General features: G+C 44.2%; 2 protein-coding genes across 5 annotated transcripts in view; one reads left to right on the plus strand and one right to left on the minus strand.

Annotated features, from left to right (window-relative positions):
• Window positions 1-26,872, plus strand: part of ARSG (arylsulfatase G) — a 151,499-nt gene that overhangs the window by 6,569 nt on the left and 118,058 nt on the right. The gene's annotated exons all lie outside the window — the stretch shown is intronic.
• SLC16A6 (solute carrier family 16 member 6) lies at window positions 3,161-26,780 on the minus strand. Of its 4 annotated transcripts, none has more exons than XM_003913333.4 (6): window positions 26,504-26,780; window positions 14,058-14,296; window positions 9,899-10,042; window positions 8,624-8,752; window positions 6,960-7,775; window positions 4,344-5,482 (listed from the first exon to the last, which is right to left on the minus strand). In XM_003913333.4, exons 2-6 carry the CDS (start codon window positions 14,287-14,289, stop codon window positions 5,232-5,234), a joined length of 1,572 nt encoding a protein of 523 aa, XP_003913382.1. In that variant the 5' UTR covers window positions 14,290-14,296; window positions 26,504-26,780; the 3' UTR covers window positions 4,344-5,231. The 4 variants fall into 4 exon arrangements, with proteins under 4 accessions (XP_017806387.1, XP_003913382.1, XP_031513016.1 ...); XM_031657156.1 differs by lacking the exon at window positions 26,504-26,780 and adding an exon at window positions 23,124-23,553 and having other exon boundaries at window positions 4,377-5,482; XM_017950898.3 differs by lacking the exon at window positions 26,504-26,780 and having other exon boundaries at window positions 3,161-5,482; window positions 14,058-14,491.

The raw sequence follows: 26,872 nt of genomic DNA on the forward strand, positions 1-26,872 counted from the left end.
TTTAAAGGCAATGGCTTCTAAACTCTCATTCCCTATTTGTGAGCCCCATATTTGCAAACTTTTGAAAATAAGGATCATTATTTCTTTTTTATTTTAATTTTTAATTTTTATGTTTTGAGATGGAGTCTTGCTCTGTCACCAGGCTAGGTTGTAGTGGCGTGATCTCCACTCACTGCAACCTCCACCTCCCAGGTTCAAGTGATTCTCCTGCCTCAGCCCCCCAGGTAGCTGGGATTACAGGCATGCACCAACATGTCCGGCTAATTTTTGTGTTTTTAGTAGAGACACGGTTTCACCGTGTTGGCTAGGCTGGTCTCGAACTCCCGACCTCAAGTGATCTACATGCCTCGGCCTCTCAAAGTGCTGGGATTACAGGTGTGAGCCACCGCACCCAGCTGAAGAATCATGATGATTTCTGATTTACAATAGTTGAATTGGAGTAGGGAAACTAAATGTAATAAATACTACTTGGTGATTTGAATCTGCTCCACGAGAATTCTGACATATAATCCATTTTCTATTTTATTACCAGGTATTAAGCAAAGGGAAAGGCAAATAAATACTCAAAAGCTACATTACATGTTATTGGAGTATAAAACGTATAACTTTGTTAAAAGGTTTGGACACATTTTGTGTTAGTTGCGGATACATAGGTCTTAAAAGAGTAGTACGTGATCTTAACTCTTTTTTTTTGAGACTTGGGGTTTCGCTTTTGTTGCCCAGTATGGAGTGTAATGGCGGGATCTCAGCTCGCCTCAACCTCCGTCTCCCAGGTTCAAGCGATTCTCCTGCCTCAGCCTCCCAAGTAGCTGGGATTACAGGCATGTGCCACCATGCCCGCCTGATTTTGTATTTTTAGTAGAGACGGAGTTTTTCCATGTTGGTCAGGCCCGTCTCGAACTCCCGACCTCAGGTGATCCACCCGCCTTGGCCTCCCAAAGAGCTGGGATTACAGGCGTGAGCCACTGCACCTGGCCCAACTCATTTTTATAACTAGAATAATTTTACTTTTGGGGAGAGAAAGTCTGCATAGAACCCTATATAGACTTTTAACTGAAACCTCTTGAAGTCAACAAGCTTAAAGCCAATCTTTTTAATCAGGGGAAGTGAAACCATAAATAACAGCCTGGTGTGGTAGCTCATGCCTGTAATCCCAGCATTTTGGGAGGCTGAGGTGGGCAGATCACCTGAGGTCAGGAGTTCGAGACCAGCCTGGCCGAGATGGCGAAACCCCGCCTCTACTAAAAATACAAAAATTAGCTGGGCGTGGTGGCACATGCCTGTAATCCCAGCTACTCGGGAAGCTGAGGCAGGAGAATCACTTGACCCCAGGAGGTGGAGGTTGCAGTGAGCCGAGATCACTCCGGCCTGGGCAACAAGAGTGAAACTCTGCCTCAGTAAAAAAAAAAAAAAAAAGGAAAAAAAAGAAAACATAATTAGCAAATGTGTTAGCTATAATGTTGGACGCGGTGTATAATGCTGGGCGCAGCGGCTCACGCCTGTAATCCCAGCACTTTGGGAGGCCACGGTGGGCAGCTTACTTGAGGTCAGGAGTTCAAGACCAGCCTGGCCAACATGGCAAAATCCTGTCTCCACTAAAAATACAAAAATTAGCTGGGTGTGGTGTTGCACGCCTGAAATCCCAGCTACTTGGGAGACTGAGGCAGGAGAATTGCTTGAACTCGGGAGGTGGAGGTTGCAGCGAGCCAAGATTGCACCACTGCACTCTAGTCTGGGTGACAGAGCAAGACTCTGTCCCCCCCCCCCCCCAAAAAAAAGGGTTAACTTATTGATCGTTCCTATTTTGGGGCAGTTATGATCTAAGAATTACTTTGACCACAATAAATCCTTTCCCATGGGTCAGGACTGTTAGTTTTCAGAGTTTTGCTTCTGGCAGTACTGACCTGTGCCAGTGTTACAGATGTGTGGTGAAGGGGCTAGAAACTGTGGTCCACAGGCCAAATCTAGTCCACTGTTTATTTTTTATGTTTTCAGCCTGAGAGCTAATAGTGTGTGTGTTGTTTTCTTTTTAACGTTTTTATGTTATTGAAAAAAAATATATATTTGCTGTGTGAAAATCTTGTGAAATTCACATTTCAGTATCCGTCAATAAAATTCCATTGAAACATTGCCATGTTCATTCATTTATATATTGTCTGTGGCTGCTTTTGACCCTCAGCGGCAGAGTTGACTAGACAGAGGCTTCATGGCCTGCAAAGCTTTAAATATTTACTATCTGGACCTTTACAGAAAAAGTTTGCCAACCCCTGGCATGTAGAGTCTGTACTGTTTACTTACAGGTTACAACAGTTCTTAGAACGCTTCTGTGACTGGGTGTCGTCTTTAACTATTTGCCTTTATGACTTTTGATAGGCTTACTCTGGGTACCATGATATCATTTCATTCATGTATTTTTCATTAATAATTAAATTACATTGCTGCTTTCATTCTGATTTCGATTCTTAGATGAAAATGTGCTTCTTCATTTGATTATATTGTTTAATCTTTGTTTCCCTCTCCTGTTATTCATTACTTAATACTTCCCTTGAATTATTTAGTCTTTTTCTAAGGTGCTTTAAAATGATTTGTATGAAACTCAACATAAAATAAAATTGTCCTGCTTTCAATGACCAAAAAAAAAAAGGACATAAAAATGTTCAGGCCACACACAATGGCTCACACCTGTAATCTCAGCACTTTGAGAAGCCGAGGCAGGTGGATCACCTGAGGTCAGGAGTTTGAAGCCAGCCTGGCCAACATGGTGAAACCTCATCTCTACTAAAAATACACAAAATTGGCCAGGCATGGTGGCGGGCACCTGTAATCCCAGCTACTCGGGAGGCTGAGGCAGGAGAATCACTTGAACCTGAGAGGCGGAGGTTGCAGTGAGCTGAGATTGTGCCATTGCACTCCAGCCTGGGCAAAAAGAGCGAAACTCCATCTTAAAATAATAATAATAATAATAAATATAAATAAAAAGTTCAGTAGAAACTTCTTGGGAAACTTTATATATCTCTAGTAGAGTTAAAAGGTTTTGCAGAAGATAAACGTTAAAAAATTATTTATTTGGAGTGAACATTTGGTGAGTTTTTATAACTTTAATTGTATCAAACACTGAATGCTGTGAGAGTCAATAAATCTTATAACAGAAGAAAATCAGTCTCTTTAAATAAAAAATCCATAAATTTATTGCAAATCTAGAAGTACCAGAATGTCACTAATACAGAACAAATCAGCAATCTTGTTTGTATTTTCTTCCAAACATTTAAAACCTTGATTATTGACATATTGAAATTGGCATACATTTTGCTTTCATGCAGATAACAGAATAGACATGGAGCAGATCCCTCAGAAATCAGTTATAAATATTAAATTGTATTGAACATTCATAGTAAAAAATATGTTGTAAAGTGCTGAAGTCATGTTAAGTCTGCAAAACTGCCACAAGCTCAAAGTTCTTCTCAAGCAGTGACAGAGATTTGCTACATCCACCTTGCTTTAGGTATGTCTGTTTTTGACAGACACTTTGTCATTTCCTCCCCCACCCTCCCCGAAGTTTTATAGATTGTCCTATTTCTATGGCTGATAAGATGCTCTACAGATTGTAGCAGGTGGTGATGAACTATGCCACTTTCATTTCAGTGCAGAGAAATATTCAAGCTTGTGTGTACCTGTAACCAAACTAGGCTTGTTATGGTTTTCCCCCTGAGTTGTCATAAATTAACATTAACGATGAATAAAGATGGAGCAGCAAGCATTGACCATCACCTGCAGGGTGAGATTGTGGTAAAATAGGTGAGTAAAAAGTCCACCTATTATCCCGACACTTGCCCTCTTTACAGAAAACTGCTAACGTGAGCAATACTATACATGTAGTGTTAACTCCAAAAGAAAAAAAAAGAAAGAATAACAAACAAAAAACAAAACAAAAAAAAACAATGACCAGCTACCGGATACCTCTGGCAACTTAGAGCAATCAAGTTATAGAAGATGTAAATTGCAACTTGTAACTCACTATAACGTAATTGTCTCTGTTACCCCCATGTGAAATACAGAAATCCTTCAACAATTAGATGGTTTTTTCTTTAAATCAGAAATGCTTTAAGAGTTCAATGAAATATAATTCTGATCAAAGAAGTTCCTCAAGTATTCTTAGATGATAAAACAAATTATTTTTGAAAGCTAAGGCGATTTGCTATCCAGTATTTTTTCCCCTTTAATAGCACACGTTGCCCCTAATCAAATGGAAGAATCATGACAACTTGGCCGTTTATGAAAGTATTTTTACAAGATAAGACGTATTCTGTGAGTCATTTAAAGGATTGCAGAAAGGAGGTAAAAATGCTGCTTATGTCTCCAATTTTTTTTTGATTACTTTAATCATCCTAGAATAACTTAATAATAAATAGTGGTTTAAATTAAAGACACTACAGTCACATATTTCTGTATAACTAAAAGCAACAGGAAACACATTTTTAAATGCCATTTTGTATATTCTGTACTGAAATACTTCTGGTAAGGACTGGCCATAAAAAGAAGTGGTAATCTTCACATTTATGAAGTTCAAGTTATATATATACTTAAAATTTGTTTATTAGTAAAATGTTTGGTCTTCAACTATACTTCATTTCCAGCAAGCAGAGGCCGTAATTTGTTAATGGGAGCCTTGGTATTTTACAAAAGGTTTAACAAAAACTATTTATTCAATATTTCTGAAAATTAGGAATTTTTTAAATGATTTAAGTCTTTTTTTTTTTTTTTTTGACTGGCCAATTTCATTTCAATGACCTGGGTTGGATGTTGTTTTATTCAGGATAGTAGTTTATTCAGACAAGACCATAGGAAGAAAGAAAAGAAAGAAAGAAAATCATTTGTCCCACGTGAAAGCTTTTAAAATCACTTTGCCAGTTCATGTCACTATTTTAATATTGGAATGTGAACCAAAGAGTCTTTCTATATATCTTTTGTATTGCTACTGAATACAGCCACATTTACATATGGAAGAGTGCTTGGTTGTTTTTTGTTTTGGCTTTAAAAACAAGCAAAAAGGAAAGCTTAAAACAAAACAAAACAAACACGATGTTCGTAGTGCTCTTCACATACACATTCCCTTTAAAATGTAGTTTTGAAAGTGGAGTAGAGGGGTTAGCTCCTCTACCTCCTTGTGTCCCCGTCAGGCCCACCCCATCCCTCTCCAGCCAACACAGTGGCTGTTGTTGTGAGTAAGTGTGTCATACTGGCTCCATCTGCACGTGAACTCTGTGCTCATTTTTTGCAAGATCCATTTCCAGAAAGTCTTCAGGAATGTCCTGTAAAGTCTTCCCACGATGGCTCACTACCTTTGTTTCACCTGAATGATGACGCTGGCACAGTCCCATCTTACACGGTCTCACCAGGGCGAGGCACACAGCAGCCAGGGCCATGCCAGCTGCACAGGAGTAGAAGGCTCTGCTATAGATCTTACTTTGGTCCACCAACAAACCTGGAAGAGAGCATGGCGTCCGTTAACAGCAGCCTTCCTAGACACAAGCCCTCTCACCCAGGCGACCCTCACATTCAGAAGCCTCTCAGTTTCATTGCCTTCCTTGTTTTCTTTTGTGTTTCTAAAGAAAAATGGGTGTTAAAGGCAGACATCTTTGCTGGATTGGAGAGGAGAAAGAGACAAACACACAATATACTTGTTCTTCTTGGGCTAAGTCTGTCCTAGCAGAGGATCTAAAACCTGGGACATTTAGGTGTATACTTCTTTGAAAAGGTAATATTCTTCAGTAGGAAGGAACTGTATTATTTTCACTTGAGTTCACTTTAGGTATTTTTTTTTTTTTTTGAGACGCAGTTTTATTCTTGTCGCCCCAGCTGGAGTGCGATGGCGCGATCTCGGGTCACTGCAACCTCCGCCTCCCAGGTTCAAGCGATTCTTCTGCCTCAGCCTCCTGAATAGCTGGGATTACAGGTGCCTGCCACCATGCCCAGCTACTTTTGTATTTTTAGTAGAGATGAGGTTTTGCCATGTTGGCCAGGCTGGTCTGGAACTCCTGACCTCGAATGATCTGCCCCCCGAAGTGTTGGGATTAGAGGCGTGAGCCACTGCGCCTGGCCCACTTTAGGTATCTTTTGACAGGAGTATGATTTCTAATCACAAACACTTTAAAGACCCATTTGGGATCTAAGATATGAACCATACCTATGTCCCTCCTACAAGGAAACATTCTGTACAAATCAATTAGGTATTTACAGAGCGCTGCTATCCATTCCCAAACACCTTTCCTGAGAAGGGAAGGTGACTTACAGAAGTCCATTAGTTCTATCATTCCAGAAGTCAGGTGGGCTCTGAAGGTGATAAATCCATGAGTTCCTGTCTAGCATGAGAGAAGGCAAGGTGATAGAAAAAGCCTGGGTTGGCAGGTGCAGTGGCTTACACCTGTAATCACAGTACTTTGGGAGGCCGAGGAGGGCAGATCATGAGGTCAAGAGATTGAGACCATCATGGCCAACATGGTGAAACCCTGTCTCTACTAAAAATACAAAAATTAGCCAGGCGTGGTGGCGGGTGCCTGTAATCCCAGCTACTCAGGAGGCTGAGGCAGGAGAATCACTTGAACCTGGGAGGCTGAGGTTGCAGCGAGCTGAGATTGTGCCACTGCACTCCAGCCTGGGCGACAGAGTGAGACTCCATCTCAAAAAAAAAAAAAGCCTGGGTCAATCTGGACTACAGACACAGCTTCCTGTCCTGATTAGACCACTAATTTACCATCGGACCTTTGGCTTCAATTCTTTGGCCTTCAGTTTCCTCATATTTAAATCAAGAGGGCTGGCTCAGGTAATCTCTAATCCCTGGCAGCTCTAAAATTCAATGGAAATATAAAACGGCAGTAAGTTTTTTTATGGCTTACACAGGAAGCTAGCACAATTCATACGGGGGAGTAGACAAGCATTGGTATTTTGTGTATTTAAATTACCTGCAAGGGGCGGTCCAGCCAGTCCTGCTATGCTCTGAATGAAGATGTAGACCCCAGCTGCAGAAGGCATCTTCTCAATGCCCACGACATCGTCCTCAGCAAGCAGTGGAATGTGGGTTCCTCCTATTGTTCCAACCATGAACCCAAAAAATATGCTACATGACATTAGACCCCAGAATTCAGTAGCAAAAGTAAAGGCAAACAGAGACACAGTCAATAAGATGACGCAGATGAGCTCAATGTAAATCTTACGGATGGGCTCTCTGTTGAGGACAAAACCAGCTCCGATCCTCCCGAAAACTTCTGCAATGGCCATCGTAGATAATAAAAAAGCAGCGCGGTCCTGGTCAATGCCCAGACTAATGCCCAGAGGAATGATGTACAAGGAAGGTGCAAAGAATCCCAGTGTTGCGAAGAGACCAAATAATGCATAACAAATAAAACTTTTCTCTTTCAAAATGGTGAAGTCTAACAGCGGGGCTTTCTTTTCACTCGGCCCGGGGCTGGTCTTCACCAGGACCTGCTGCATGTCAGCCTTCGGCTCCAGTTCCGGGTTAGTGTGACTAGGCACATTTTTAGGTGAGGTAGTTAGTTCTACTCCTGAGTCAATGGAGTCTATTGAGGTTCGTGTTTTCTCATTTTCAAGCATATACTGTGCTTCTTTCCGATTTTCCTGGATGACTGTTTTCGGTGACCCTGGTCCTCTGATGATGATGGGTCTGAGCAGTGCTCCGAAGATGACAATGTTTAACTGTAGTAGGCCCACGAAGAGGAGGCTGTATCTCCAGCCAATGTGCTCCTTCAGAGCCATGATTGCTTGAAGAGGCAGGAGTGAGAGAAGAAGAAATAAAATATAAGGTCAATAATGGACTCAAGACCCAGGAGAAGCCATCAAGAAGAAATATGGATCCAGATTCCATTATAAATTTTGTGGAAATTTATTATACTCAGCATTATGAATGTGTACTCAATCTTTTTTTTGAGACGGAGTCTTGCTCTGTCGCCCAGGCTGGAGTGCAGTGGTGTGATCTTGGCCCATTGCAACCTCGGCCTCCTGGTTTCAAGCAATTCTCCTGCCTCAGCCTACCAAGTAGCTGGGATTACAAGTGTGTGCTACCATGCACAGCTGTTTTTTGTGTTTTAAGTAGAGACAGAGTTTTACCACATTGGCCAGGCTGGTCTCGAACTCCTGACCTCAGGTGATCCGCCCACCTTGGCCTCCCAAAGTGCTGGGATTACAGGCATGAGCCACTGTGCCTGGCCAAAGATTTTGTTTTGAGATGATCTGCACACAGGTAAGAATGCTGTCTTTATTAGCATAATCTAAATCCACATTAAATGTAGCTCTCTTGAAAAAGGAGAGGACATAACAGGTGAACAACTGCAAATTACTAGATTATTCTGGAATGCATGTGTCAAGAAAGCCCTACCACTGCATATGTGCCCAGTTAGGAATTCAAACCTATTATTAAAGTGGTCTGAATACCTGAAGTGGGGGTTAGGGAGGACAGATCCTAAAAATGAGCTGGAGAAGAGACATAAATAACCTCTCATTACTCATACACTTAAAGTCATCCGTACTGTTGGCAAAAGTCAGTGTAGCAAGAATACCTGAGTGGCGTTCCTCATCCACATTCACACTTAGACTGCTGTAGTCCACCTACCTGGTGCGAAAGCAAACACAGCGAAACATTCTCCTGTGGAAGCAACTGCAGTGACTATGGAACGTCTTTTGCCAAAATATTGTGATAGGATGGTTACAGTTGGGAGAAAACTAAAGCAGTATCCCAGACCTGTGAAAGAAAAGTCAGAAAAGCCAATGAAACCCACATACTGCTTGAGACTGGAAGGATGCATTCAAAGAGCTGGGATTTTTGGTTTTGCTTTTTGAATCTTAAGTTCTGGGAGCCAAGTAATTCATTCTGGACAAAGGTGATGTTGCAAAGAAAAATGGGTTTCACAAAAGGTCTGGATAAACTTCAGTGGTTGTTTTGGGATACTAAAAGTATAATTTTTTTTTTTTTTTACTTTGCAACACTTTTTTTCAAATTTATATAATTCACAATGGATGAAACTATTATTGCATGAAATTTTATATAAGATTTGTATCTAGAAAGAAATAAGTCATTTCGTATGTGCAGAAATACAGGAAAAATGTAAAGTCTGCAAATCTTAACAACTGTGTGTGTGTGTGTGTGTGTGTGTGTGTGTATCTATCGTCTATGAGGAATATACGGCCTCCTTTTATTGTTCATTTCTTTTTTTTTTTTTTAAACAGACAGGGTCTCACTCTGTTGCCTCGGCTGAAGTGCAGTGGTGTGATCACAGCTCACTGGAGCCTTGACCTCCCAGGCTCAAGTGATCCTCCCACCTCAGCCTCCGAAGTAGCTGGGACTACAGGCACACACCACCATGATTGGCTAGTTTTTTATTTTTTGTAGAGATGGGGTCTCCCTATGTTGCCCCAGTTGATCTCCTGGGCTCAAGCGATCCTCCTGCCTCAGCCTCCCGAAGCGCTGGAATTCAGGCATAAGCCACTATGCTGGCTACTCCTTTTAAATGGAAAAAGGTTTTCTTAGGCCCCCAAGATTAAGTCTGGCGTGTTGCACTTCCCCTACAGCCCTGGATCCTCAGACACTGATTTGAGAAATACTGGCTACAGAAATTCGTCCTACTTTGTAAAAATGCTACCTTTTGGCTGCAAATATAGCAAAAGAGAAGTTATCTCAAACAAAAACTCTTGGGCACTTGAGAACAGGTTCCCAGGTCCCCTGAAGTCCATATAGCTCAGTTCAAAACTACTGATCTGAGACACCGTTAATGTTAAAGAGAAAAAAGAAAGAGAAAGAAATATAGTTTGGCTTTAATTTCCTCCTTCCCCTTCCTTGTTCTTCAAACTAAGTGTCTAGAGAATTTCTGAGCCAAAGAGGAACACTTACCAGAGATGATACCGATGGCGACGTACATATGAGAAACCTCTTGTGAGAAGGAGGCGGCCACCATCCCGGTGCTGACAAGTAGCCCCCCCAACATCACCACCAGACGGTGTCCGAAACGATTGCTCAGGACTGTGGCAAGGGGAGCTGCCGGGAAAGAACCAAACGATATTTTAACTCACAGAGGCTTCAGGGTTAGCTGCCATAAGACTCCTTTCTCCACATCTTGCACATGGAGAGATGATGTCAAATATAAATACAGCCGGGCGCGGTGGCTCATGCCTGTAATCCCAGCACTTTGGGAGGCTGAGGAGGGAGGATCGCTTGAGCCCAGGAGTTCAAGACCAGCCTGGGCAACATGGCGAAACCCCGTCTCTACAAAAAATACAAAAATTAGCCAGGCATGGTGGTGTACACTTGTAGTCCTAGCTACTCGGGAGGCAGAGGTGGGAGGATTGCTTGAGCCTGGGAGGCAGAGGGTGCAGTGAGCAAGATCACACCACTGCACTCCATACTGGGTGACAGAGTGAGACCTTGTCTCAAGAAAAAACAAAACAAAACCATAATACATTTCATGCAAAGTCAGTGCAGGAATTCTTTTACTATGTGTTCAAATTCAACACGATTTGTCAGACTCCTGAAAGAGAAAGCCAGAATAACAGTATACAACTTTTATCTATATTTTTAGATGACTCTGACTCACCATAAGCATCTATAAAATTAGATATGTATTTAATTTATGTTATTCTATAATAAAAATTGGTTTTCCTGTGATTGCTTGAATCATTGTTTTTTCTCTACTCACGGCTTTGGATTCTTTTTAAAAAGCTCCATTTGGGATCAGATTCTAGTTAGTTTCTTTTTTTTTTTTGACATGGAGTTTTGCTCTTGTTGCCCAGGCTGGAGTGGCAACGGTGTGATCTTGGCTCACCGCAACCTCCACTTCCTGGGTTCAAGTGATTCTCCTGCCTCAGCCTCCCGAGTAGCTGGGATTACAGGCATGTGCCACCATGCCCAGCTAATTTTGTATTTTTAGTAGAGACGGGGTTTCTCCATGTTGGTCAGGCTGGTCTCGAACTCCCGACCTCAGGTGATCCACCCACCTCGGCCTCCCAAAGTGTTGAGATTACAGGCGTGAGCCACCACGCCCAGCCTAGTTAGTTTCTTTACAGGACCAAAGAATGTGAATTCTAAGTTATGCACTCCTGAAGGAGAGTTGCTATGGGATAGATAATTGAAAGCGAATCATCATTTGCTTAGCTTCTATAAGCTGTATCCCCTAGGACATTTAAATCTGGCAAATTAGTTTCCTAGTTATAGGTTACTTAATATTAACTTGACAACAGTGACATAAGTGAACCATTGAAAGTTGGGTCAAGGAACAACAACATGCTAGAAGAGGAAGTGGGGAGAAAAGGATTCCATTTTTTGGGATTAGTCTATATGTATCTACTATGTTAACCATTAGAATACAAAGTAATCTTGGATGTAGCTCATAATAAAACCACTGTCACCATTTTGAGCCAGGATGTTGGCTCAAAGCATTAACAATTAGAATAATAGCATTTGGAAGAATTATCTTCTGGTATAATAGTATTAAGTGGAAATTTCTTGTTGACTACATTTTTATTTTTAGGTATAAAAGACCTAAAACTGAAGCTTTGGGATTTTCTTTTTATTTAGATTACCAAATATAACATTTTAGTCCTAATTCATTTCAATTATATTTCTAAGAAGGTAATTAAGTATTCCACAATTTAAAAATTAAGTTAACTTGGCCGGGTGTGGTGGCTCACGCCTGTAAATCCACCATTTTGGGAGGTTGAGGCAGGTGGATCACGAGTTCAGGAGTTAAGAGACCAGCCCAGCCAACATAGCAAAACCCCATCTCTACTATAAAAATACAAAAAATTAGCCAGGCGTGGTGGCAGGTGCCTGTAATCCCAGCTACTTGGGAGGCTGAGGCTGGAGAATCACTTGAACCCGGGAGGCAGAGGTTGCAGTGAGCTGAGACCGCACCACTGCACTCCAGCCTGGGCAACAAAGCGAGACTCCATCTCGAAAAGAAAAAAAAAAATAAGTTATCTTAATACTCACTTAAAGTGGAACCAGGAACTACTTCATGAAACTTGTAAGAGACGGTAAGAGAACTAACAAGATAAATTTTTTTTTTTTTTTTTTTTGAGACAGAGTCATGCTCTGTTTCCCAGGCTGGAGTGCAGTGGCACAATCTCAGCTCACTGCAACCTCCGCCTCCCAGGATCAAGTGATTCTCCTGCCTCAGCCTTCTGAGTAGCTGGGATTACAGGTGCCCGCCACCACACCCAGCTAATGAGAGAAATTTCTACCTTACCCAAAGGGTAAAAACATGTAGAACTGCCTTTTAAAGACATTCTATGGCTAAAAATGGACTACATTTAAGAAGGGCTTTAACTTCAGCAATCACTTCAGAGATAACAGTTCCAAGACTGGGTGTAAGGGTAAACTTAGGGAAGTTTAAGGTCAACCTGGTTAACTTTCTTTTTTCTTTTTTGAGATGGGGTCTTGCTCTGTTGCCCAGGCTGGAATGCAATGGCATGATCATGGCTCACTGCAGCCTCGACCTCCCAGGCTAAAGCGATCCTCGCTCTGCAGCCTCCCGAGTAGCTGGGATCACAAGTGTGTACCACCAAGCCTGGCCAATTTTTTATTTTAATTGTTTGTAGAGATGGGGTCTTGCTATGTTGCCCAGGCTGGTCTCAAACTCTGGGGCTCAAGTGATCCTTTCATTTTGGCCTCCCAGAGTGCTGGGATTACAGACGTAAGCCACCACGCCCAGCCTGGTTAACTTTCCGAGGTGAGTTCAACAGCCCTTTTCTCTTGGAAAACCCTTGGCAATTATTTCTGACAGACCAATGAACTCATGAGACCTGGCATGTATATCCAATAGTCCTTTATAGGACCAAGTGAAGATTAGTATGTTAAAAATGATACTGAAGCCCCATTTTATTTTATGCTATTGGGTCTAGGAGTAGATTATGTAATGACGAATCAGTGAAGTCCTTTAGGGAAACAGGTGCTCGGAATTCAGAAAGTCTCCTCAGAACAATATTTGTAATTTCACCTTATCTCCTTGTACACATGTCATTTCTCTTCATGTATCCACATTTACATGTTTCTACTTGGAATTATGAGATTGGGACACGGTACGTCAGCAATTTTTTTTTTTTTTTTTTTTTTTGAGACGGAGTCTCGCACTGTTGCCCAGGCTGGAGTGCAATGGCACAATCTGGGCTTACTACAACCTCCACCTCCCGGGTTCATGTGATTCTCCTACCTCAGCTTCCTGAGTAGTTGGGATTATAGGCACATACCACCATGCCCAGCTAATTTTTTGTATTTTTAGTAGAGGGGGGATTTCACTATGATGGCCAATCTGGTCTCGAACTCCTGACCTTGTGATCTGCCTGCCTCGGCCTCCCAATTTTTGGGATTACAGACATGAGCCATCGTGCCTGGTCGCAACTTTTTTTTTTTTTTTTTGACGGTGTCTTGCTCTGTCGCCCAGGCTGGAGTGCAGTGGTATGACCTCAGCTCACTGCAACCTCCGCCTCCTGGGTTCAAGCCATTCTCGTGCCTCAGCCTCCCAAGTAGCTAGGACTACACGTGCGAACCACCATGCCTGGTTGATTTTTCTATTTTCAGTAGAGATGGGGTTTTGCTATGTTGGCCAGCCTGGTCTTGAACACTTGACCTCAAGTGATCCACCCACCTTGGCCTCCTACGCTTGCTTACAGGCGTGAGCCACCCGTGCCCGGCCACCAGCAACTTTGTGATGTTGCTTCTCAAACAGTGACAATATCCTCACATCCTCACAAAAGGGGGTTGACTTCACTCCTCAAGGGGATCTACAGAATCCTAAGAGTGTGCAGATGGCAGATGTTTAATACGTGTGTATGAAATTGAAGGCTGTCATGGCTGGCAAATAAGGTTTTTTTCTTCAGTGCCTTTTGTTTCTTGCCAATCCTCAGTGCTCTGAAAACCCTGTTAGTTGGGGCTAGGAAGGACCAACAGGCATATAAGGGAATGAAAACATCACAATCACTCTGACTACCATTATCAAGGTAGCCAAATTAAAAGGGACCTACACTTACGTCATGGTGAGGCCGAAAGATGTACTAACCTGAAAATGTTAAGACAAACACACAGATTGAGATTATCCATGAGATCCTGCTGTTGGATTCATTAAAACTGTCCATTAAGTCATTAAAGAAGACACCAAATGTCTTGATGATGCCGTAGGTGAAGACTTCAACGAAGAAAAATGAAACAGCGACCGCCCAGCCCCATCCTCCGTCAGGCACTTCAGTATACACGTTGGCTTTGGAACAAAGCTTTAATTTATTTTGGGTCATTCTTAATCTGAAAGAAAAAGTTAAAAAACAATTCAGATCAGCAAGAGCGTGAGGCTTGATGATTCTCATACTCTTTAGCAAACATAACAGATAAGAATGACTTACTGGGGGTGGGGGAGGGATAGCATTAGGAGATATACCTAATGTAAATGACAAGTTAATGGGTGCAGCACACCAACATGGCACATGTATACATATGTAACAAACCTGCACGTTGTGCACATGTACCCTAGAACATAAAGTATGTGTGTGTGTGTGTGTGTGTGTGTGTATATATATATAAAGTACTTACCCAATTTCTTAGGTTGTTGAATATTTATTTATTTATTTATTTATTTATTGAGATGGACTCTTGCTCTGTCATCCAGGCTAGAGTGCAGTGGCGTGATCTCAGCTCACTGCAACCTCTGCCTCCCGGGTTCAAGCAATTCTCCTGTCTGAGCCTCCCAAGTAGCTGGGACTATAGGCATGTGCCACCACACCCACCTAATTTTTTTTTTTTTTTTTTGAGACAGAGCCTCACTCTGTTGCCCAGGCTGCAGTGCAGTGGCGTGATCTTGGCTCACTGAAATCTCTGCCTCCTGGGTTCAAGCGATTCTCCTGCCTCAGCCTCCCGAGTAGCTGGGATTACAGACGCCCGCCACCACACCTGGCTAATTTTTGCATTTTCAGTAGAGATGGGGTTTTGCCATGTTGGCCAGGCTGGTCTCGAACTCCTGACCTCAAGAGATACACCCGCCTTGGCCTCCCAAAATGCTGAGATTATAGGCATGAGCCACCACACCCGGCTGATGGTTGAATGTTTAAATTATGTACAAGTAGTATAAAGTCTTTGGATAAGTTTATGTATATATACATATATACAAATCTTGGTATCGTACATGGGCCCCCCAAAAAGAAAGTTAAATGGGAAAAATAAACAGACATGAAGAACCAGAGCAGAATATTTAGAAGCATATTGAAGGACACCAGATGGTCACCAGACCAGGTATTAATGCTGACCTCGAAAGACTCAACTTAGGCCAGAAAAGACTGCACTGACCATAAGGAATGTTGATCAGAAATGAAGCCTAGAAAATGGAGGCTGAAAAGCAAACACTGGCTGTGCATCCAGCACCTTCCACCGAGTACGTGTTTGAGATACCATAAGCATCTCTGCTTGATGTCCCTGGTCACCACGATCACCCAGCAACTCTTCTTCCCCCCCATTTTCTACTCAGTAAGCAATATTCTGATTATGATTTGGTGTTCCATGTGGATGTACCTACACAGACACAATGTCACTATAAATCAAAATGAGGGCATTCTGTCTTCTGGGAGTTTGTTAAGCAGGAGTAATTTCCTCAGAGTTGACCACCAATTGGTATATTAGCAATTCAATTTCCAAGTACATGATGATACTCTATAATATGGTGTCTAAATAAGGTGCTATTATACAAGCCTGTGGTGCCCCATCTGGATACCAGTTAACTGAGTTACCTCTAACCTCACTGTGCCTCTCCATTCAAACCGCAACAAACATCAGAACAAGCAGACCTGTACCTTAACACCACTAAGGAGACACTGACATTGACACTGGTTTAACTTAAGTCTTCTGGATTGGGCTCTAGCACATGAATACTGTCTTTTTCAAAGCCTCTGTGGTTACATATACTTTGAAAGAGTCATATGTTTTTGTTTTTTTTTTTTTTTTTTGAGACGGAGTCTTGCTCTGTGCCGGGGCTGGAGTGTAGTGGTGCCATCTCGGCTCACTGCAACCTCTGCCTCCCAAGTTCAAGCGATTCTCCTGCCTCAGCCTCCTGAGTAGCTGGGACTACAGGCATGTGCCACCACACCTAGCTAATTTTTGTATTTTTAGTAGAGACAGCGTTTCACCATGTTGGCCAGGATGGTCTTGATCTCCTGACCTTGTGATCCACTCGCCTCGGCCTCCCAAAGTGCTGGGATTACAAGCGTGAGCCACCATGCCCGGCCAAAACAGTTATGTTTATTTTTAGCCTAACTAAACATTAATTATATCTATAATAATCAATGAGTCCATGCCATGGTCTTAGAGCTCTTAATGGCAACCAACCTCAAATTTAAGAATTCTTTACGGCCAGGTACGGTGGCTCACATCTGTAATCCCAGCACTTTGGGAGGCTGAGGCAGGTGGATCACCTGAGGTCAGGAGTTTGAGACCAGCCTGGCCAATATGGCGAAACCCCGTCTCTACTAAAACTACAAAAATTAGCTGGGCATGGTGGTAGGCACCTGTAATCCCAGCTACTCAGGAGGCTGAGACAGGAGAATTGCTTGAATCCGGGAGGAGGAGGTTGCAGTGTGCCGAGATATCACTGCACTCCAGCCTGGGCAACAGAGCAAGACTCTGTCTCAAAAAAAACAAAAGAAAACAAAACAAAAAACAAAAACAAAAAGAATTATTTACATACGACCCAAAGCAATCTACAGAGTGGATTCCTATCAAAATACCAATGACATTCTTCACAGAAATAGAAGAAAAAAATTCTAAAATTTGTATGGAACCAAAAAAGATCATGAATAGCCAAAGCCATCCTGAAAAAAAGAACAAAGCTGGAGGCATCACACTAACAGCCCTCAAAATACATGACAACACTACAGTAATCAAAACAGCATGGTACTGGCATAAAAACAGACACACTGACCAAAGGAACAGGAGAGAACCCTGAACTTAATCCATGTGTCTACAGCCAACTGATTTTTGGCAAAGGTGCCAAAGATATTCATTGGAGAAAGGTCAGTCTCTTCAATAAATGGCGCTTTGAAAACTGGATATCGATACAAAGAATAAAACTAGATCCCCACCTTTCACCCTATACAACAATCAACTCAAAATAGATCAAAGACTTAAATATAAGACCCAAAACTATAAAACTACTAGAAGAAAACATAGGGGAAACACTTGAGGACATTTGTCTGAGGAAAGATTTTTATGAACAAGACTGAAAGAGCACACATAACAAAAGCAAAAATAAACATGGGATTATATTAAGCTAAATAGATTCTGCACAGCAAAGGAAACAGATCAGCAGAGTGAGGCCAGGTGTGGTGGCTCATGCCTATAATCCCAGCACTTGGGGAGGCCAAGGTGGGTGGATTGCCTGAGCTAAGGAGTTTGAGACCAGCCTGGGCCACATGGTGAGACGCCATCTTTACTGAAAATACAAAAAATTAGCTGGGTGTGGTGGTGCACAACTGTAGTCCTGGTTACTCGGGAGGCTGAGGGACAAGGATTGCTTGAACCCAGGAGGTGGAGGTTGCAGTGAACTGAGATCCTGCCACTTCACTCTAGCCTGGGTAACAGAGACTCTGCCTCCCAAAAAAAAAAAAAAAAAAAAGAATGAAAAGACAACCCACACAAAGGTAGAAAATATTTGCAAACTATTCATCTGACAGGGGATTAATATCCAGAATATACAAGGAACTCAAACATCTTAACAGCAAAAAAAACTCCCCAACAATCTGACTTAAAAATGGGTGAACAGGGCCGGGCGCGGTGACTCGCGCTTGTAATCCCAGCACTTTGGGAGGCCGAGGTAGGTGGATCACGGGGTCAAGGAGATCTAGACCATCCTGGCTAACACGGTGAAACCTCGTCTCTACTAAAAATTAAAAAATTAAAAAATTAGCTGGGCGTGGTGGTGGGTGCCTGTAGTCCCAGCTACTCGGGAGGCTGAGGCAGGAGAATGGCGTGAACCCAGGAGGCGGAGCTTGCAGTGAGCCGAGATGGCACCACTGCACTCCAGCCCGGGCACAGAGCAAGATTCTGTCTCAAAAAAAAAAAAAAAAAAAAAAAAAGGGGTGAATAATCTGAACAGACATTTCTCAAAAGACATACATATGGCCAACAAATATATGAAAAAATGCTCAACATCACAAATCATTAAGGAAATGCAAATCAAACCACAGTATGAGTGTCATCTTTTATTTGGGATGGCTGTGATCAGAAGATAGAAAATAACAAATGCTGGCAAGGATGCGGAGAAAAAGAAGAACTCTTATATACACTGTTGGTGGGGGAATGTAAACTAGTACAGCCAATATGGAGAACAGTATGGAGGTTCCTCAAAGAAAACTACAAATCACAGTGATGTGGCCATGATGAGAGTGGCTCAAGCGCCCTGTAATCCCAGCACTTTAAGAAATTGAAGAGGTCTTGGCGGGGATTGCTGAAACCCTACAGTTTGGGAAACAAGCCTGGTAACATAGGGAGACCCTGTCTCTACAAAATGTATAAAAATTAAGCAGGCAGGCTAGCTTGGTGGCTCCATGCCATGTAATCTCCAGACACTTTGGGGCCTTCCAGTGAGGCGGATCTAAAGTCAGGAATTCCAGACCAGGTGGGAAACCCCATCTACTAAAAATACAAAAATTAGTCAGCTACTTTCGGGAGGAGGAGGCTGAGGCATGAGAATAAGCGCGCGCTGAACCCGAGGGGCCGAACTTGCAGTGAAGCCGAGAATTCGCCTACACTCCAGCCTGGGCGACAGAGCAAGACCACGTCTCAAAAAACAAACAAACAAAAAAAATTAGCAGGGCCAGTGGCTCATGCCTGTAATCCCAGAACTTTGGGAGGCCAAAGTGGGTGGATCATGAGGTCAGGAGTTCAAGACCAGTCTGGCCAACACAGTGAAACCCTGCCTCTACTTAAAAAAAAAAAAAAAAAAAAAAAAAAAATTAGCCTAATGTGGTGGCGGGTGCCTGTAATCCCAGCTACTTGGGAGGCTAAGGCAGCAGAATTGCTTGAACCCAGCAGGTGGAGGTTGCAGTGAGCTGAGATCGTGCCACTGCACTCCAGCCGGGGTGACAGTGTAAGACTCCGTCTCAAAAAAAAAAAAAGGTGGGGTGTGGTGACACATACCTGCAGTCCCAGCCACTTGGAAGGCTGAGGTAGGAGGATTACTTGAGTTGAGGCTGGAAGCTCCAGGCTGCACTGAGCAGTGAACACACCACTGCACTCTTGCCTGGGTGACAGAGCAAGACCCTGTCTAAAATTTTTTTTTTAAAGTTGACTAGCATGGTGGCTCACACCCGTAATCCTATCACTTTGGGAGGTCGAGGTGGGTGGATCACTTGAAGTCAGGAGTTCAAGACCAGCCTGGCCAACACGGCAAAACACCGTCTCTACTAAAAATACAAAAATTAGCCGGGCGGGGTAGCGCGAGCCTCTTATCCCAGCTACCCAGGAGGCTGAAGCATGAGAATGACTTGACCCTAGGAGGCAGAGGTTGCAGTGAGCCGAGGTCACACTACTGCACTCCAGCCTGGGCAACAGAGTGAGACTCTGCAAGGTGGCTAATGCCTGTAATCCTTTGGGAGGCCAAGGCAGGTGGATCACTTGAGGTCAGGAGTTTGAGACCAGCCTGGCCAACACGGTGAAACCCGGTGTCTACTAAAAATGCAAAAACTGGCCAGGTGTGGTGGCACGTGCCTGTAGTCCCAGCTACTCAGGAGGCTGAAGGAGGAGGATCACTTGAACCCGGAAGGTAGAGGTTGCAATGAGCAAAGATTGTGCCACTGCACTCCAGTCTGGGTGACAGAGCAAGACTCTGTCTAAAATAAATAAATAAATAAATACAAATAAATAAATAATAAATAAAATGTAAAAAGAGAATTCTTCATAATTATACAATTGTATACTGGTGAATTTTCAGGGTCAGCGTGCATTATATCCTTTATATCCTTTTCCTAGCCATAAGTTGTTGGGTCAAAGTTACTAAGGCAAAGATTTTATTGAAAATAGAAGGCAACTGAAAAGTAACAGGACACAACCTCATCTATCCAGCAGACTTGCTGGTTTTCTGTTTTTAAAATCTAATGTTCTGAATTTACTCTACAAATCTTAAAAAGCAGCAAATCTGATCTAACTTAATATCATTAATCCTATTGATAGCGCCATTCCCACTGTAGCCTAATACTTGGGAAGGACTGTGTATTCACTTTATACTCTATTACCGCTAAATATTTGGTTGATTAAAATAAGGCATAAGATGTTGTAAGATGAGTATGCTCTTTGCAGCAAAGGCCTTTGCATTTTGATGTGTGTTGATGTGTCATGTCTGAGAGCAAACGGAAAGGTGGGAAGGGCAGTTAGATAGCTCAAGAGGTAGGCTGAGCAACTATAGAATAGTTTGTCACTACTGTCCCTCAACATGGAAAGCAATTGATTTAAGTTGGGAGCCAGGAGCCCTTTACCAAATTAGGTTTTCACAACATCCCTCCATTTCAAAAGCCACTCTCAAAATGAGGCCGCTGGGGCAGAGAAGTGAGAACAACACTAGCTTAAGATTTAGAAAACCAAAAACATTTTTAAGAAGTGCTTGCCAGTGTTGGCTTTAGAATAGTGTCTAGCCCTGGGGAGGAATGGTGAGCCTGCAGCTGTCAAGGCTGTAGCCTTCACCCCTTCTATTTCATCCCCCCAGCAGGCCATTGGTTTGAGCTTTTCCTTGTGAAGACCATGACTCCTTTGCCAGCCTCTTAACGGACTTCTGTATCCTGTACAATGAACCTTTTGGAAATGGTGTATTGTCATGGCATTTTTCTACTCAGACTTTTTTTTTTTTGGAGACGGAGTCTTGGTCTGTCACCCAGGCTGGAGTGCAGTGGCACGATCTCTGTTCACGGCAACCTCAACCTCCCAGGTTCAAGCAATTCTCTGCTTCAGCCTCCCGAGGACCTGGGACTACAGGTTTGTGCCACCAGTGCCCGGCTACATTTTTGTATTTTTTCAAGAGACCGGGTTTCACCATGTTGGCCAGGCAGGTCTTGAACTTCTGACCTCAAGTGATCCACCCACCTCGGCCTCCCAAAGTGCTGGGATTACAGGTGTGAGCCACTGCGCCTAGCCTACTCAGACTTTTTCAGTGGCTTTTGTCTTTCTGAAGAATAAAATCCACTCATTAAGGCTGGGCATGGTGGCTCATATCTGTAATCCCAGCACTTTGGGAGGCCGAGGCGGGCAGATCACTTGAGGTCAGGAGTTTGAGACCAGCCTGCCCAACATGGTGAAACCCTATCTCTACTAAAGATACAAAAATTATGCGGGGGCGTGGTGGCGTGTGTCTGTAGTCCCAGCTACTCAGGAGGCGGAGTCAGGAGAATCGCTTGAACCCAGGAGGCAGAGGTTGCAGTAGGGGCAACCTGGGAGTTGAGATCACTGCACTCCAACCTGGGTTAGACTTCATCAAAAAAAAAAAAAAAAATTCCACTCATTAGCCTGACTTTCAATGTTCTTTGTAACCTCTCTTTGTGGCCTTATTTCTTCTGGTTCTAAAACTTGACTCACCTGCCACGGTCAAAGTGGAGTCCTCCTGGCCCTCTAGTCTCTACCCACCTGGCTGTGGCCATGCCATTTCCCCAAAATGAGACCCTGCTCTGTGACATCCTTCTTTCTCCATAATGCTTTCTCCAACCAGCTCAATCTAAGGGCTCTCTTCTTCAGGTGACAGGTATCATTTAATGATGGGGTATTGTTTACTTTTATGCCTTTATCTTATTTGCTTGATTAAATTATTATGTTCACAAAATCTGAGGTCTATTTCTCTTTGTACAACCCCATGTCCCCGGACCCCGCCTGTACCTTGTACACAGCTTGTATTTATTTTTGCAACAAAATACCTATCAGGTGCCAGGTCCTCGCTTTCACTGTAGGGGCACTACAGTGAAAAGACCAAGAGATGGTCTCTGCCTCCATGGACTAAAATATCTGCTGATGATGATGCTAAGGAAAATGAATGCATCTGAAATGCATCCTATTTAAATGATTCAACCACATCTTGCTGGAATTCAGCACATTTCTGACAAGCAGTCAGGACTCAGTAGCTGCTAAGTCCAAAGTCAAATTGGCACAGTTGTCCTAACCCAGAAATGTGCCCAGAAGGTCTGAAGAGTTTTAATGGAGGGCTCAGGACCACCTTGAAACAAAACATATATAGTGATAAAATGTGATAAAGACCCTAGAGAAACGTGGAGTGCAGTGGCACAACCATAGCTCACTGTAGCCTCAAAACTCCTGGGCTCATGCTGGGCGCAGTGGCTCACATCTGTAATCCCAGCACTTTGGGAGGCCGAAGCGGGTGGATTGCCTGAGGTCAGGTTTCGAGATCAGCCTGGCCAACATGGTGAAACCCTGTCTCTACTAAAATTACAAAAATTAGCCTGGCGTGGTGGCGCGCACCTGTAGTCCCAGCTATGTGGGAGGCTGTGGTGGAAGAACTGCTTGAACCCAGGAGGTAGAGGTTGCAATGAGCTGCGAATGTGCCGCTGCACTCCAGCCTGGGCGACAAGAGCGAGACTCCGTCTCAAAAAACAAAAACAAAAAAACTCCAGGGCTCAAGTGACCCTCCCACCTCAGCCTCTCGAGTGGCTAGGACTATAGGTATGTGCCACCATGTCCAGCCAATTCTTTTTTATTTTTTAATTTTTATTTATTTATTTTTTGAGACAGCGTCCAGGCTGGAGTTCAGTGGCATGGTTTCGGCTCACTGCCACCTCCGCCCCCTGGGTTCAAGCAATTCTTTGCCTCAGTCTCCCGAGTAGCTGGGATAACAAGCACCCGCCATCATGCCCAGCTAATTTTTTTGTATTTTTAGTAGAGACGGGGTTTCACCATATTGGCCAGGCTGGTCTGGAACTCCTGACCTCGTGATCCACCCCCCTCAGCCTCCCAAAGTGCTGGGATTACAGGCATGAGCCACCGTACCTGGGATAAGTTTTATTTTTTGTAGAGACAGGGTCTCACCATGTAGACCAGGCTGTGGACTGCATTTAGATGAGAGGGACCAGATTGCAGTTTTTTTATGAGCTGAGATTACCTGCCACCATGAGAAGCCTCTGTCTGGCCAGCAGTGAAGTTCTGGTGCCAGCTACCCCCTTCCTCTTTTCCCTTGCCTGTATCATCAGAGGTTTACACTTGAAAAACGGATGGGGTTAGGATGAATCTGTAACCCCCGAAGAGAGTTAGAATTACTGAATGTTAAAGCTGAAGGGGAAAATTGAGGTCATCTTATTCAATTCCTCTTTGTAAAATCTTACTCATTTTGCAAAATCGGGAAACATCCCCAAGAGGTGAAGGGACTTGACTGAAGTAGCCCAGTACTGAATCTCCTGCCTTTCAGGGCTCCTGCTGTACAAGCCTACAGGAGAGCATTTTTATTTTATTGAATGTTTTTGAGACGGAGTCTTGCTATGTCACCCAGGCTGAAGTGCAGTGGCACGATCTTGGCTCATTGCAACCTCAGCCTCCTGGGTTCAAGTGATTCTCCTGCCTCAGCCTCCTGAGTAGCTGGGATTACAGGCATTTTTCATTTGTCTGTTTGCATTTTTAGTAAAGACAGGGTTTCACCATGTTGGTCAGGCTGGTTTCAAACTCCTAACCTCGTGATCCACCCTCCCACAGTGCTGGGATTACAGGCGTCAGTCACCGTGCCCGGCCTTCTCTTCTTTTTTTCCATTCCTTCAGCAGAAGGCCAAACCTTCTGTCTCTGCAAACAAAGCAACTGAGGCCTGAATTTTGAACTCATTTATGTAGAAGTCTCTATGTTCCAGAATATGAAAGTTTATCTGTCCACTTTGGTTTGTGGCCATGTGAATTTATCTGATGGGTAGGGATATTTTTTAGCTGTGTGCGGATCTAACTGGTGAGGCAAGCTGAGTCATCCTGCCCATCAACCCCTGCTTTACGGATGATGGGATTTAGGCAAATCACTTTGCTTCCCCATTTTCATTGTCAATGTAAAATCAAGGTAAATGTAAAAAAGGGAGTTGAACTAGACTCTGATGAGCTTAGATCTCTTCCTGCCCTAATGGTCTATACTTCTATGATAGCCTTTGACCGTCACTTGCGTTAATCCTTCTAAGCCCTTTGAAGGCAAGGCCCAAGAGTTGGTCTTCTTAAAGCTCTTAGGCCGTATTTGTTAATTTCTGTGTACCGTTAACTGGCTGCACAGTTATGGAAGCCACTGAATCCCGAACTTCTATCATCTGGAAAGCACGGCTTGTCAGGGGAGTCTCTCAAGCCTTTTCCAACTTATAAAACTCAACAATTCTGAATGGGGGTTCCTGGCAGCCATCTTCCCTTCACCCTAGTGTTCTTCTGGAGGAAGCACAATGACAAAATCCATGGGCAGTTTGGAGGATTTCCTAGTAGCATGTGGTTAAGTGTCCCCTTCACTAAATGGGTATTAACCAGGTGTGGTAGCTCATGCCCGTAATCCCAGCAATTAGGGAGGCTGAAGCAGGCAGACTGCTTGAGCCCAGGAGTTTGAGACCAACCCGGGCAACGTAGTGAGACTGTGTCTCTACAAAAAAATTAAAACATGAGGTGGGAGGATCGCTTGAGCCTGGGAGGTCGAGGCTGCAATGAGCAGAGATCACTTCCATAATGGGAGGGAGACCCTGCCTCTAAACAAATAAATAAATGGGTATCTTGCCAAAGGCTTGGAAACCCGCTATCCTTGGGAGTTTCACTGTGACTTAATTTGTTGAGAGAAGATTTGGACCGAAGGCATGAAAAAATTGGATTATCGTAGACCATCAGAGTGTTATTCTAGGGGCAGCTCAGAGCAAGGTTCAAAACGCAGACTCTGGATGGAAATGGGGTGGCTACTGGTGTAGGCAAACCCCGAGCAAAAGCACTGTGGATTTCTCTTCTTCTTAAAGGTGTAGCCTGGAGAACGGCTTTGACAAGCTGTTTCTGGCCCAAGTTGGCAAAACCAGTCTGCATTTGGCTAAAGTTCATTTTCATTCTCTATTAAAAAAAAATTTCCAAACCTAACCTGGATAGCTGCCTCACGATGTTGAATCACTGGCTACAACCGAGTCACCATTTTACAAGGCTATGGTGTTGAAACCTGAGCCCCTAATTTAAGTGTCCTCCTCAGGAGTTCCACTGAGGAAAGTCCTCTTTCGGAAACCACAGAAGGAAAACTCAGGGTTAGTGGTACTCATTACACTGGAAGGAGCTTTTCCACTTGGCTGCATTGCTTATTTACATTCTGTAAGTTCCTATCTTGGACACTCTTCCCTTAATTATGAGAAGAGGGGTTTCTATTATATCATATGGCTGGATGTATTGTTGACCCCCAAAATGCCACGTAACGGTGCTTGGGACATGGGGAGATGCATCGTTTAGAGATTTCAGCATAAGCACTTGGCATCTTTTTACAAACAAGACACCTATCTTACCATGATTTGCAAAAAACAATCAGATCACTGAGAAATCTCATTCCCGAGATAGAAACCATCTCCTGCGAGAAGGAGCTGGCACGGAGTGTCTAACCGTGCAAACAAAACCGGCTTCCAGGTTGACAAGTTGTAATTGCTCCTCCCCAGTTGGCTCCGGGGAGCTTTTTCTAAGACTGACGCCCCCCGTGTTTGGTGACATTTTATATACGCCACCTAACAAACTTCTATGACCGGTCTTGCTAGGGTAGGGAGAATAAAAAGAAAAGACGACAACAACCTAGAAGGAAATAACCCATTTCCTCTGCAAAACCATCTTCCCTTGCTACGGAACTGCTCGGCGACACCAGCGCTTTCCTGCGGTTGGCAGCCCGGGAACCTTGAAGTTGCGCGGGACCGGCCGTCAGCCGCTGACAGTTCTGACCGTCCAGGTGGAGGACCCGCGCTCTGCCGGGAAATCCCTGCCTTCCCGCAGGGGGCAAACGGTGGCCGCCCCAGGGAGTGCTGTGTTTGGGGGTCGGGGAGGCAGGGAGCCCCACTTTCCCTCGCGCTGCCTCAGTGGCCGCCCTGCGTGCGCGCGCCAGCCTGGGGAAGGAAGGTACCTCTGACATTTCGCTCCTGCGACGCGCAGGCAACTTCATGCGGAAAATCCGCGGAGGGGCTGAGCCCGGAGCCCCCGACTCTTCCGACGTCCCGGAGCCCCCAACCCGGGGCAGGGGGCACTCAAAGGCCAGGCGTGCCTTTAGGTATCTTCCGGGACCCAACTGTACCAGGGTCACGGACATTCAACTCTCAGCTACTCACACCGGCGCGAGCGCGTCATCCTGGTGGCCCTGGGCATTCCTAACTGTCAGAGCGAATATTTTTGGGAATAACCTCTCCCAAATGTGAAGATGTTCAGTGGTCTCCTCCGCCTCCCATCCCAAAAAAAGGCCCCAACACGTATTTCTAAAAAAACAACCCACACCCCACAATCAAACTTTTAAACATGTAAAATAATAAACCAACTCACCAAGTTAGAAGGGAAGAGAATAAACCCCAAAAGGCTCCCAATAAGGCGGAGGCTTGGCCTCCCCCTCCTTATAAGCCGCTCGGTAACATGAGAAAAGGATTAACCCCTTAGGGGGCGGGCCCGACTCTAGCGCAAGTTGGCTCGGGCTGCTGAGGCCGGAGCGCCCGGGCCCTCCACCCACTCCCGCGACTCAGGCACCCGAGCCACACCCTCCCCCCGCCCCCCACCCCGGCCGCCTGCGCCCCGGGCCGTGCGTGCTGCCGCCCGCGCCCCGGCCCCGCGTCGCTGCCTAAGCTCTTATCCTATACCGGCTGCAGCCGGTCTCCGCCGGCCTCGGGGGCGCGCCGCCGCCGACCATGTGCTGCGAGC

Source organism: Papio anubis, chromosome 17 (genome assembly GCF_008728515.1).
Source record: "Papio anubis isolate 15944 chromosome 17, Panubis1.0, whole genome shotgun sequence".
Taxonomy (NCBI): domain Eukaryota; kingdom Metazoa; phylum Chordata; class Mammalia; order Primates; family Cercopithecidae; genus Papio; species Papio anubis.

Bases quoted from the DNA above. Each gene is read 5' to 3' on its own strand.
- SLC16A6 (XM_017950898.3), bottom strand. From the start codon at position 14,358: ATGAGAATCATCAAGCCTCACGCTCTTGCTGATCTGAATTGTTTTTTA. The intron at 10,043-14,057 runs GTTAGTACATCT...CTTTCCCGGCAG, and splicing joins GTTTGTCTTAACATTTTCAG to CTCCCCTTGCCACAGTCCTG. The intron at 8,753-9,898 runs GTAAGTGTTCCT...TTTCTTTCACAG, and splicing joins CGCCATCGGTATCATCTCTG to GTCTGGGATACTGCTTTAGT.